At 38.1% G+C, this 12,458-nt stretch overlaps 1 protein-coding gene across 1 annotated transcript; it reads left to right on the top strand.

Annotated features, from left to right (window-relative positions):
* Window positions 1-4,426: 4,426 nt before the first annotated feature.
* Window positions 4,427-12,244, top strand: DCTN6 (dynactin subunit 6). The gene is made up of 7 exons (XM_058172763.1): window positions 4,427-4,518; window positions 6,387-6,451; window positions 7,111-7,216; window positions 8,368-8,456; window positions 9,157-9,204; window positions 10,574-10,716; window positions 11,969-12,244. The coding sequence occupies exons 1-7, from the start codon at window positions 4,496-4,498 to the stop codon at window positions 12,065-12,067; spliced, it is 573 nt and encodes a 190-aa protein (XP_058028746.1). The 5' UTR covers window positions 4,427-4,495; the 3' UTR covers window positions 12,068-12,244.
* The last annotated feature ends 214 nt before the right edge of the window (window positions 12,245-12,458 follow it).

Here is a 12,458-nt window from a genome sequence, read left to right as displayed (position 1 = left end):
TCTATCCAAAAAAGGAGAAGGGTCTGCTTTTAATCATATCAAGTAATAAGCTTACAAAACAGTTACACCTCTCCTCAGGCAATTTGGCAGATGTCTTATTAATAATAATATTAAGTCTGTAATGTTCATGATTTCTGTAGAAATTGCCTTACTGTTTGCACCCTTTCAAATTTTGAAGACAGCCACATTAATATAGTTATTAAGGCATTAGACTAGAAGCTGGAAGACTGTGAGTTCTAGTCCTGCCTTAAGCACAAAGCCAGGTGGGTGACCTGAGACTAGTCCCTCTTTCTCAGCCCTAGGAAGGAAGCAATGGCAAACCACTTCTGAAATCTTGCTGAGAAAACTGCAGGAATTCCTCCAGGTGGTCACCAGGAACCAATATTGACACAATGGCACACAACAAAACAAAAACAATTTTTGCAAGGTTCCCTTAACACAACATCATAACAAAAATATGGGAGCATATTCTCTTTTTAAAATTCACTTTCATTTTATTTTATTACAAGTTTTTAAAGTACAAAACCATATTAAAAAAACAATTAGTTACAAAAAAAATTCAATGCCCTCAAACTATTTAACAAACATTTTAAAAAGAAATACATAATTAGCAATAATTTAAAAATGGGGAAAAATGGAAACAGAAAGATACCACCAATCTAAATATATCACCTGGATCTGAAGTGTTAAGCAAAAAATTAAAAATACCTTCCTGATTGCCAATTTCATTCCTTCTCTTGGAAAAAAAGTGTTGGGTGCTTCCCTGCTAAGCCAATGCGAGGCAGGAAACATCTGTTTCCTGTAACTTCTGCCTTGGAGAGAAATCCAGTTGGACTACTTTCCAATGTCCAAATCAGCTCATACACTCACAAATATATAAACACCAGCAACTTTTATTTAAAAAAAAGAAAATAAGAAGCATGCGCTCTGCATGAGAGTAGGAGGATAATGAATAATTAAATCATAATTAGATTTCATTTAAAACTAGACTTTTAGCATTAGAATATTTCACATCTGCAGAGACAATTATAACTTCCCCTCTGCTTTGGAATAGTGAAAAAAAAAATAAAGCTGTGTTTCTAATTGTATGAAAATAGGATCAATGCTTCATCTTCTTTGTTGCTGAAAATGCGATGCGCAGTGCCCAAAATGGCTACCCGGAACAACTGCAGCCTTCTCCTACCCCTTCCGCACTTCGCCTGCTTTAGTCACTGGAGCTCCCTCCAACAATCAGCTGTTTTTGAAACTGTTTTTCAGCCCCAATGCGGAGCTTGCGAGTGAAGCGATCTTCTGCACTTTGCCTGCTTTTCTCATTGCTGACGATCAGCTATGCTTTAGAAGCTGTTTTTTAGCCCCAACAAGGATGCACGCTCAAAACTAGTGAACTAATGTGCTGAAGCTGACCAGGCTAAGGACGCTAGCCAGACGAATACCTTTTCCTATTTTCCTCCCCCAAAACTAGGCTGCGTCTTATACTCCGAAAAATATGTAACTTCCTTCTGCTGCTTCTCCTCACCCACTTGCTCTGTTTCTGTTTCTCCTGGGCAGATTTCTTGGTCAGATAGTTATTTCAAAAGAACCTAAGGTAACTAAAGATAAGAGTTGTTGGAAGAAATGTCCATCTGGGTTCTGTTCCAAGTGGGGATAAAGACACTGGAAAAATGGAGACTGCTTGGAAAGATGGTTTAATGGTGGACATGGTTTGAGTTCCTGAACAGAAAAGGGGTGGGATGCTGAGGGCACCCTAGCTTTATGCTTTTCTCTGAGCTTTGAACTCCCTGGGGCACAGGAAGAGTACCCTGATTAGTTGTCAGACTCCGGGGGGGGGGGGATTTTAGCTAGCCTTGCTGGCTGATGTAATCTTCCCAGGTGCCATGTGATGAGTTTCTGTTGCTAGATGGATCCTATTGCAGATGATGGTCCATTGACAAAGTTGGGGAGAATGAGTTTCTATCTCTGACCCACTGACAAAGGTGGGGGGGAGGCAGGAAGCTGAAGGGAGCTGCTTTGTCCTTAAAACATGTTTCTCCATTTCTCATCCAGGGAAATATAATATTCTGCCCTTTTTAATATTTCCTAAGTTATTTCATTCTTCTAGGAGGGGGGTGGGTGCTAACTTCCTAGAGTTAAGCCATAAGCTAACAATTTAAATCATTACTTGTAAATTAATAAATTCTAAAACAGCAGCATTAATAATAGATAGCAGCGATGCATGTACTTGCTCCGCATTTCTTTCCTTCACACATGCGCACGCACACACATGCAGACATACAAATAAATCAATTAAACAACTAAGATCAAGTCAGTAAAAAGATATTTACAATCCAAACAACTTCCAAAAATAAATATGTTCCCCATCATCCCAAAGACCATTACAAAAGAGATGAAGTAGATTTTGCGAAGAGGGAAACAGCAGATTGCAGAAGAGAATAATTCTGAAAAGGCCATTTTTCTTTTTCCAAAAAGATCTACTTCTGGCTTCTTTGGAATCTAGCTAAAGGTTTTGAAAACTGCACCTTTGTCCTAAAAATTTGGTTTCAGGGTTGTGCATGTAACCATTTAAAATATTGTTAAATATTGAAAATAAATACTAATAAAAGCAAATGGCTGAAGAGTTAAGCTCCTAGTAACAAATGTAAGGATTGACCAATCCTGGAGCAAGTTTTTTTTTAAAAAAAGAGTTTAGTCTGGTGGCGAAAGATATGCAGGACCAAACATCGCTTTATTGACAGTGCGTTTAAAAATTAGGGTGCCATTCTAGACGAGGACTTTGTTGTACATCTATAATGTACTTCTTACATACCCAGCACTTAAAGAAGTGCAGTCTGGTTGATAAAAAAAGCAAACAGAAATTTGGCTGCACCTTTTCCAACTAATAAACTTTATTTTAAAAAAGCTTTCATGCCAGCCAGTCTATGCATTTGAGAAAGCAAGCCTGCTATTCATAAAGTGTGTGCCTTCTAATAAAACATGTTAGCAGGAAAAGGTAGTGATTATTTTCCACCATAGATTAGCTGGCTCTCCTCTTATAAAGCCTGGCTGATGATTCAGATTCCACTCTTAGATTGTAAGTGCTACAACTTATGTCACAAAGAAATTGGGAGCTTTAGACTAAATGGTCAAAAAGCAGACAGGAAAGAAAGATTTCAGTAAAAGTGAGATAATCAGGAGAAAGTTGAAAGCATTCCACTCTTCCTGTTTCTGCTTCTCCTAAGTAATTTCCTCCCCCTCAACTGCACAGTGGTGACATGCACTCTACACACTGTTGAGAATCTTTGTTGTTTGGAATGTCTCATTGTGTTCCAGCCATAGACTGAAACCCTATTAAATTTGCAGTTTGGTTCAGGGTGATTAAAAATAAGCATATTAGTTGTCTCGAAGTTTTTCTATATGAGTTTTCCTCTGCAGGTAGTCTAAAAGCTTCACCTGGTCCAGAATTCTAGTAGTTTGGAGGACAGGTGGTAGAGACAGAGTTGCCATTTTAGAACTGGCATGCTTCCCAAAACCATAAGTGAACCCAGGAGCCATGGTGACACAGTGGTTAGACTGCTACTTCTGCTGCCTGCCGGCTACCTGCAATTTGGCAGATTGAATCTCACTAGGCTCAAGGTTGACTCAGCCTTCCAGGTCGGTAAAATGAGGACCCAGATTGTGGGGGGGGAAATGTGCTGTAAACGATTTGGAGAGGGCTGTAAAGCGGTGTATATACTGGCAATTTGTATTGAAGGGTGATAGATACTGTAAAAATAATTTTATGCAATTTGGAGCAGACATTTATGGTTACTGTAGTATTGCTTTATTTTAATAATTTATTAAATACAGTATGCATTTTTATAGCAAGCAATAATTTCTGTATGTATTAATTTGGTAAAGTTATAATTGCATAAACACATAATTTTTTATTTATTTTTTTTTAATTTGAATTTATATCCCGCCCTTCTCCGAAGACTCAGGGCGGCTTACACTGTGTTAAGCAATAGTCTTCATCCATTTGTATATTATATATAAAGTCAACTTTATTGCCCCCAACAATCTGGGTCCTCATTTTACCTACCTTGGGCCTGGTGGGTCTTGAACTTGCAGTAATTGCAAGCAGCTGTGTTAATAACAGACAGACTTAGTCTGCTGAGCCACCAACAATAAATGGTATTACATAATTATGCATTTATATAGTTATATATAAATATATAGCACAATCGCTTAGACTTAAGAGGTCTGTAAAGACAATGCGCTATTGGCTATTGCTATTATGCGTCGCCTCTTTTTTTCGTTGTAATTGCAATCGCGTTTCGTGCCCTGTTACTGCTTCTCAATCGCCCGCTCCTTCCACGGCTTGCAAAGAGAGCACGCACCACCAGCGCCACCTGCTGCTCGGACGACTGAGTGCAAGGTCTGACGAGTTGATTGCCAGCCGCGCTGCCTCGATCCGCTAAAGGCCGCCGCATCTGCAAGGGCGCCTCGCCGCAGGTCGAGTGATGGATGGGTGAAAGGAAAGATGGCGGAGAAGGTGCAGAAGAGGTAAGGGGGCCTCTGGGCAAGATTAATCTCTGGGTCCTTCTCCCCCCGCCCCCCAATAGGTGTTGTTTTCTTTAGATGCTCCTTGGCTCCGTTTTTTCAAGGCTACGTTGTCTGTGAGGGTCCAAAAAGGACGCCCAGTTCTTTACGACGGACCGTTGTTGCTACTAAGCAGCTGCTGCTAAGTTGCTGCCATAAGGGTAGCCTCTCAGAAGGAAAGAGGAGGTCGGACCTGCCGGTAAAATTCCGCTTTCAACAAGCCCGCAAGTAATTCAGTCCAGTCGGAAAGGGCGGTTTTGAGCAGGGATCTCCAACCTTGGCAAGACTTGTGGACTTCAACTCCCAGAATTCCTCAGCCAGATTTGCTTGCTGAAGAATTCTGGGAGTTGAAGTCCACAAGTCTTAAAGTTGCCCAGGTTGGAGACCCCTGATTTTGAGGATGGAAAGCGGGATATTGCTACTCCCGATGCCACTGGAGAAAGCCTTACTTATATCAAAGGGGGGAAATCCAGCTGTTCATTCCGTGGTTTTATTTTTCAGTTTTGGATGTCACTGTGTACAGGAGCATTGATGATTTCTGGAAGGTTTCCACAGTTTGAATGAGGCTTTGCATTGATTTATATTATTATTATTATTATGATAGTATACACAGCAATGTATAACTATGAGATAACTATGCTGGATTTCATATCACAGATCACTAGTCGAACACTTCCCAAGTGATGATGATGATATATTATTATTATTATTATTATTATTATTATTATTATTATTATTATTATTATTATTATTATTATTATTATTATTATTATTATTTGTTAAACATGAAACTCAGTCAACTGAACATTCAAAAATGCATCACAAATACCATGGACTGATGCTAATGGTTGATATGGGTTGCTGCCAGCGTCTTAGGTATCAACCAAGTACCTTCTTAAGATATACGATGTTCCAAGCAGTTTTTTGCAGTTCCACTGGTGTTATTGCAGGAAGCTGCAATTTGTTGATGTATCTTATAAAATTCTTGGACATGGTACCAAGTGCCCTGATGACAATGGGTATCACTGATATTATTGTTATTGTTATTATTTACGTTTTACTGAGGTCCTTTATATTAAAAGAAGCCAAGCCACTTGTGGATATTCCTAAATAGTTCTGGTGGAAAATGAGGAATGAGAATCCCAAAAACCTGACTGTGAAAATGTGTTGTTGTTTTCCTACTTATTCAACGTTTTTCCTAAAAAAAATTAAGTGCTCTGCATTCATCAGCTTAGAAATTCTTTAAATGACTATTAGGCCTGAGTGTTAATACTACAGGTGGCAGGTGGAGGCTGTGGAGGCTGTGTGAGCTAAAGCTTCACATTGGTTTAGTAACTGACAACATTTTGATAGTGTGAGACCAGGAGCTGTTTTGTTAATCACAGTATATCTCCATGTCTTCCTAGCTCTCTGGTCCAGTGTTTTGACTACAACTCCAGCTAAGGCAGTATTGTGGTTTCTCAGTAACAACATAACAATGTTTTATTAATGACAAAACAGCTTCCTGCCTCAAACTGTCTAATTAAACTTAAACTGTCATTGCAGGCAGTTATTGGTTAATAGCTGTGATACAGAACCACAGAAAGTTACATAATTCCTCCATGTGGGGAGTTTTAAACTTTTACTGAGCACTACTGTGGCTCAAGATTAAGTCTTCTCATCACTTTTGCTTCATACACTTCCCCCCACCCCCTCCAGGTACAATCCAATAAAGAGCTTTCTCTCTATCCTTTTTAAAAAGCATTTCCAAGGATCTGGGACTATCTGACAGATGAGCAAATGCATGAGAAAAATGCCAATCACTGCTACTGTTTCTGTATATGTTTTTCTAGCGTGAAGATTGCACCTGGAGCTGTTGTTTGTGTGGAGAGTGAAATCAAAGGAGATGTGACTATTGGTAAGAGAAAATAATGTTATAGAACAATACAATTGGGTTAGCCTAACACACTTAACTTGATTATTGAATTAACTTAGATATCACAATACCGTTAAACTATTAACAAATCGGCTATGGTTATATAGTGTGGTAAGCCACAACCAAAGTTAAAATCAGCAAAGCTTAGAAAGTTAAAGAGTTAGTACTCATTTTAGGTATGTAAATAGCTAGTGGTGCTCTAATAGTTCAATCAATTGTTCAAGAATGTGGATGATCCCTTGTTATTTTAGTGAAAGATGATGCTGGTATCTGCACTTTTCCCCATCTTTGCTTAATGCTGCTGCCATAATCCTAGTTCTAAACCCTGTTTATTATTTATGTTATCCTTTCAACAAATGGAGAGAACTATCTAAAATTTTAAAAAAACGTTTTTGGTTCAAACATAGGATAATAAAAATGTTGATGAAGTAAGTTGCAACAAATGATTGTATGATAATGATTGTGATTCTTCTTTTAATGTGTAAATATTACACCCATTTAAAATGCACAGAGAGGGCTGACAGCAGTCCTGTGTTGACTGAAGCAAATTGGTATTTTTAGATAAATTTGTGCTCAGAATAATACATTTCAAGAAATATTTTGATTATATATAAGATTAAAGCAATAAGTATTTTTTATAGGACCTAGGACAGTGGTGCACCCCAAAGCCCGAATTATTGCAGAAGCTGGACCAATTGTGATTGGGGAAGGTAATCTCATAGAAGAACAAGCAATTATAATTAATGGGTTAGTATAATTTAATCAACTTTCTTAAGATATTTATTCATTCATTCCACTTGCATGGCTACTCAACCTATAGCAATTCTGGGCAGTATACAAACAAAAACAATCATAAAAAATTAAAAGTAGAACAAATTGACACTAGAGATATGAATCCGTATAACAGCACATTTTCTACTCTGGCCAAATGCTCCAGTATTGCCAAGTCTTAAGAATCTTATGAATTTCAGTTGGGTCGGGGCTATCTGAATCTTGAGAGGCAGTCTGTTCCACAGGGTTGGCACTGCAACATAGAAAGTATGATAGAAGAGATCAGGAATATGCCATCTCTGTTGGAACTAATAACTTTTTCCTGGGGCATCATATATTGATTGTATTCACTCAGGTAGAAATTAGCAGCATGCAGCCATTGAAATAATTTCATACTACCTTCAGTGTAAATATTTTAGTTCAATGTTCAATGTTCAGTAGATGTTCAGACCTGTGATCTTAACAGAGAAATTGGGAAATATTAATTGTAATAAATACCAATTCAGTGAAATTGTAAATGCTAAGGATAATAATTATAATGAGTTCAGTGAATTTGTAATGCAGAAATTGATCGCTGAAAATTTAATATGCTTTTTCTATTCATTTGATAACTAGCCATTTTTAGTATTGTCATCATGAATTGCATGCAAAAGGAAAAACATATTTGAAAAGATAAGATAATCATTTGAAGCTTTCCCAATTAGTATAGTGAATATTAATGCATAGATATACTTGTACTCTCCTGTCATCAATTTACATAAAATATGTAAACATTATTCACTTTAGGGAAGCATTTTGAATCAGTCTATTGAATGAGGGTTCATAAATTTGAGGTTTTGTTGTATTTCAGATTTAAATTTTCCTGTAAACCTAAGTTCAGTTTTCCATAGCATATCCTTGAATCTTTATATTATTATGATTATTTTGTCAAAACATTCTTACAAAATGATCTCTGTATTCTGGAACAACCTTGATTGACAGTTGGTAAGTGTTTGATGTAGAATAGCAGCTTAATGAAAAGGTTCAAGTTAGTATCAAACTTTAAAGATAACATTCTTGGTTTTAAGGGCCTGACATGCCTGTTTGTAAACACAAAAATGCTAAAACACCTTTTCCTGCTCTTACAGCTATCCTGAAAACATTATTCCTAATACAGAGGAAGTAGGAAACAAACCGATGGTCATTGGCACTAATAATGTGTTTGAAGTTGGCTGTTGTATCCTTTTGAAGAATAAATTGAAAGATTAGAAAGATATATGTTTGCATCAGACAGTAAGTATCTATGATGTTATCTTAGATCCCTAAATTTGTGGCTAAAGAGGATTGGTTGGGATGTATGTTGTTTGCTGTTAAGCACTTATTAAGTACATCTACTTCAATAAAACATAAAATATTAGTTTAATTGCAATTATTTTCCAAGCTTTGCTAATTTAGTAGAGAGAAAAAAGTCTCATTGATTCATTGCTGCTGAATAAAATTCAATTTGTTATAACTGTAATGTCATAACATTACACTTGTAAGTATATTGTCTAGGGTTCATAGTAGTTTTTGGTCAAATGAAAAAAATAGGGGATATTTCAGCTTTTTAAAAATAACATATTATGATGTTTATTGGAATATTTTGCTAAAGAGAGAGGTTTCACTAGTTTACTATAGTTGCTTTTTAACTTTATTGCATGTGATCTAAATCACTTGTCTGGAATGATAAGGGTCTCCTCCTGAACAGGGGATTGGACTAGAACTCCTCCAAGGTCCCTTTCAACTCTGTTATTCTGTATCCAAAGATATAAAGTTAGGATAATGGTCTCCCAGGATCTTTCCTGAAGGCAGTAGAGCTGCAAAAGATCTCTTGCTGAATTAGGGAGAACTGAGGATATGGAAAACTTGCAGACAAATATTCTTAACCATGCTTGCAGATTCTCAAGCAATGAAAATAGGAGATAACAATGTAATTGAGTCAAAAGGTAAGTGTGTGATGATTATTTTGTACAACTTAAAAATAAGTGAGAAAATGGCAATCCTTTTCATTAACTTTAGTTTTTCAGTTATATGAAATTTAAACATAATTACAAAAGAGTATAAACAAATATTATGATACAGCAATATCAGTAAAAACTTAAAAAACATTCTTGCCTCAGTGGTTGAATACAGCCAATCTTCAAAGCCTTCCAAAAGAATAGGGTCCCTCATTATCATTTGCAAACCTATAAGAATAACCCTCCCCCAATGCACTTCACTTTGAGGGTGGGCAATAGTTAATCATGGAATAGTGCAGCAGAAGAAAGATATAGAAGTATCTGCTTTGCACTGGCAACATATTGGGAGATCCAAACTGAGTATACTGTAAAATGATTCTGGGCAGCCCATTTAACAAAGGCTACTGCAAATGGTACCATCCTGGCACATTTCCCAGAACAAAGATACCATATTTTTTGGATTATAAAACACACTCCCCCCGCCAAAGTGGGTGGAAATGTCTGTGCGTCTTATAGAATGAATATTGTGGTGGGAGGGAGGGGGGTTGGTGTAGCGCCAATCAACTGTTCTAGGTGGCGAGGATCGCCGCTGCTTATCGCCACTGCCACTGCCCGAATGGGCCATAACAACGAACGGGCTATGGTGGCGAAGAGGCCACAGCAAATGGGCGGTAGAGGCAGAGGCAGAATTTTTTTTCTTGTTTTCCTCCTGTATGAGCATCTTATAATCCAGAGCGTTTTATAGTCCGAAAAATACAGTAATTATTAATTTATTTAATTTGCTGCCCATCTCACTACTGAAACGAAGGCATATATGCCTCCTGGAGGCCCCTTAATCATCTAATTAGTAGTCTGCCAAGAAATACATATGATTACTGTACTTTTTGCATTATAAGATGCTCTGGACCATAAGACGTACCCAGCTTTTGGGGAGGAAAACAAGAAAACAAAAAATCTGCCTCCCAGACCCAGCACGTGATTTGTCAAGGCTGTGCTCCATTGTGCCTACCACCAGTCATCTGAGCAATAGCTGGTTCCCTGCCTCCCATAGCCCCGCCAATCAGCAGGCTGGCTGACCAGAAGCAGCGCTATTGCTGCCTCCTCTGTGTTTGCTGCCTCTGCCAGGGAACGCTGGAACCTTTGCCAGCATTCCCTGGCTATCGCTGCCGCCTGTCAGCAGTTGGATAGCCCTTCCAGAATACCGCAAATCAAGCTGTTCCAGGCGATGGGAATTGCCGCTGCCTATCGTTGCTTGTTGCTACCGCCACATTCGCTGGTGAGTGGCGGTGGTGGCAACAGGTGCCTGGCTCTTGCATTTCTCTGTCAAGGTCACCTTTCTTACTCTCTACATCTACAGCATTCGTTGGTAGAAATGTGATCCTGACAAGTGGCTGCATTATTGGTGCCTGCTGCAATGTCAACACGTATGAAGTCATCCCTGAGAACACTGTCATCTACGGAGCGGACTGTCTTCGTCGCGTGCAAACTGAGCGGCCACAGGTGAGTAGGCAACAAGCATGCGAGGCAGCTTGAGTTCTTCAGTCACCAGATTGCCTGATTTATGGGGGGCGAGTTTACCAATCCAGTCAGTGAGCAGAGCCCTGAAAAATGTGCACTTTGTGATTTGTATCCCATTAATATCCTGTTGATAAACTTTTACTACTTTGACCTCAGATTTAACCAAATTGGGGGGAGGGGAGTCAAAATCTTGGCAATATAAGTAGCATTAGATAGAGAAGATTTGTGACCAAATAGTTTGAGATAGGACAGAGGTGCATCTCTTTCTTGCCTTTTCCTTTACAGAAATCACTGTGTCTTTTGTGGATGATCAATCTCCATTTCTCCCAGGATAAGGGTCGCACTGTTCGATAAAAGAATTTGTGACTTTTGTTAATGACCTATGATTTCAGATAAACAGGCAAATTGAGGTTAAGTCGGGGTACATTGTCGCTTTGCAGTGATTATTTTGTTATAGTGCTACTCTTATCACTATAGTTTGTAAATTCACATGTAATACAAAAACAGAAACCTCCTTTAAAATCATGATTCTGGTTTCCTAGCTGGTTGAAGAAGGAGCCAGAGTAGCCAAGGATCAGAAGATGAATGACAACTGACATTCATGTCCATATTCAGACCTAGCTAACTAGCTTTTCAGTCTGATTTTCCTCAGCGTGAAACAATGGAGAAGGGCTTCAGCATTTCCTCAGTTACTGCATAAGGTGTGGTGAACTGAAGTAATTTTGGGAATATTGCTGAAGCTTTCATTGCTTTATGCAAAAAGAGTGGTTTAAAATACGTTTGCCTTATATTTGTGAGGAAGACATTTGTGATGTGTCATTTGAGAGAAGGAGAAATTGGGAAACAAATTTTCTTAGGAATTACCTTAAAACAAGTCAGTCCCCTGATCCATCTAACCTAATGATTTCAACACTGATTGGTGACAGTAATCATACATTTCAGGGAGGAGTTTTCCAGTTTGGAAAACCGAATCTCCGGTGTGACATTGTCCATGAAAGAGGCTATCACATCTTTTACTGCTGAGTTAAAGCCTTTCCTTCAAGTCATTAGAGAGCTAGATACGTTGCATTTAAGCAATTGAGTCTTCCTCAAATCTTTTGGATCACAATTTCTATAGTCTGTGAGCATTAGCCATACTGATGGAGATATATAGAAGTTGTGGTCCAACTGCTTCTTTTAAGTAGATGGGTTTAGATTTATGTATATTTTTCTAACATTGTGCTTTTCATTTTAGCCACAAACGTTGCAGCTGGACTTTCTCATGAAAATCCTCCCAAACTATCATCATCTCAAAAAGATGATGAAAGCAACATCAACACCTGTGAAGAGCTGAAAGCCTTCCTGGATCATGGTCAAAATTACATCGGAGATGTACTACTTGCTTTCTGGCCTTTGTGTTTGCAAGAAATAACTTTTTTTGTGTGCTTAATCTGGAAATGTAGTCATGCAATTATGCAGCTTAATTTTATTTATTAAAATGTAAAAAATAAAATGCACCATTGATAGTTTATATTTTTAGTGGACTTCATTATCTCTATTGCCTCTTGTTTTTTTCTTTGTTAATGAAGTCAGGGAGCTGTCAAACTCATCTTTCATACTGATACTATCTTGGATGTCACCTTATTTTCCAGTAAACCTGACATTGAGCTCTGTTGATTGGAGACGGTGGGAATGGTCCAGTTCATTTTGAAGGCAGCAAACAGAGTTACTGCACAAAAAGAAAG

Source organism: Ahaetulla prasina, chromosome 2 (assembly GCF_028640845.1).
Source record: "Ahaetulla prasina isolate Xishuangbanna chromosome 2, ASM2864084v1, whole genome shotgun sequence".
Classification (NCBI taxonomy): domain Eukaryota; kingdom Metazoa; phylum Chordata; class Lepidosauria; order Squamata; family Colubridae; genus Ahaetulla; species Ahaetulla prasina.
Note: the sequence above shows the minus strand (reverse complement) of the source record. Positions and strands in the feature narration are given on the sequence as shown.

What these genes read in the sequence shown, in the direction of transcription:
- DCTN6 (XM_058172763.1), top strand. Translation starts at nt 4,496, where the DNA reads ATGGCGGAGAAGGTGCAGAAGAG. An exon ending in CAAGCAATTATAATTAATGG is followed by an intron (nt 7,217 to 8,367) that starts GTTAGTATAATT and finishes CTGCTCTTACAG; the next exon opens with CTATCCTGAAAACATTATTC. An exon ending in TGTGTTTGAAGTTGGCTGTT is followed by an intron (nt 8,457 to 9,156) that starts GTATCCTTTTGA and finishes CCATGCTTGCAG; the next exon opens with ATTCTCAAGCAATGAAAATA.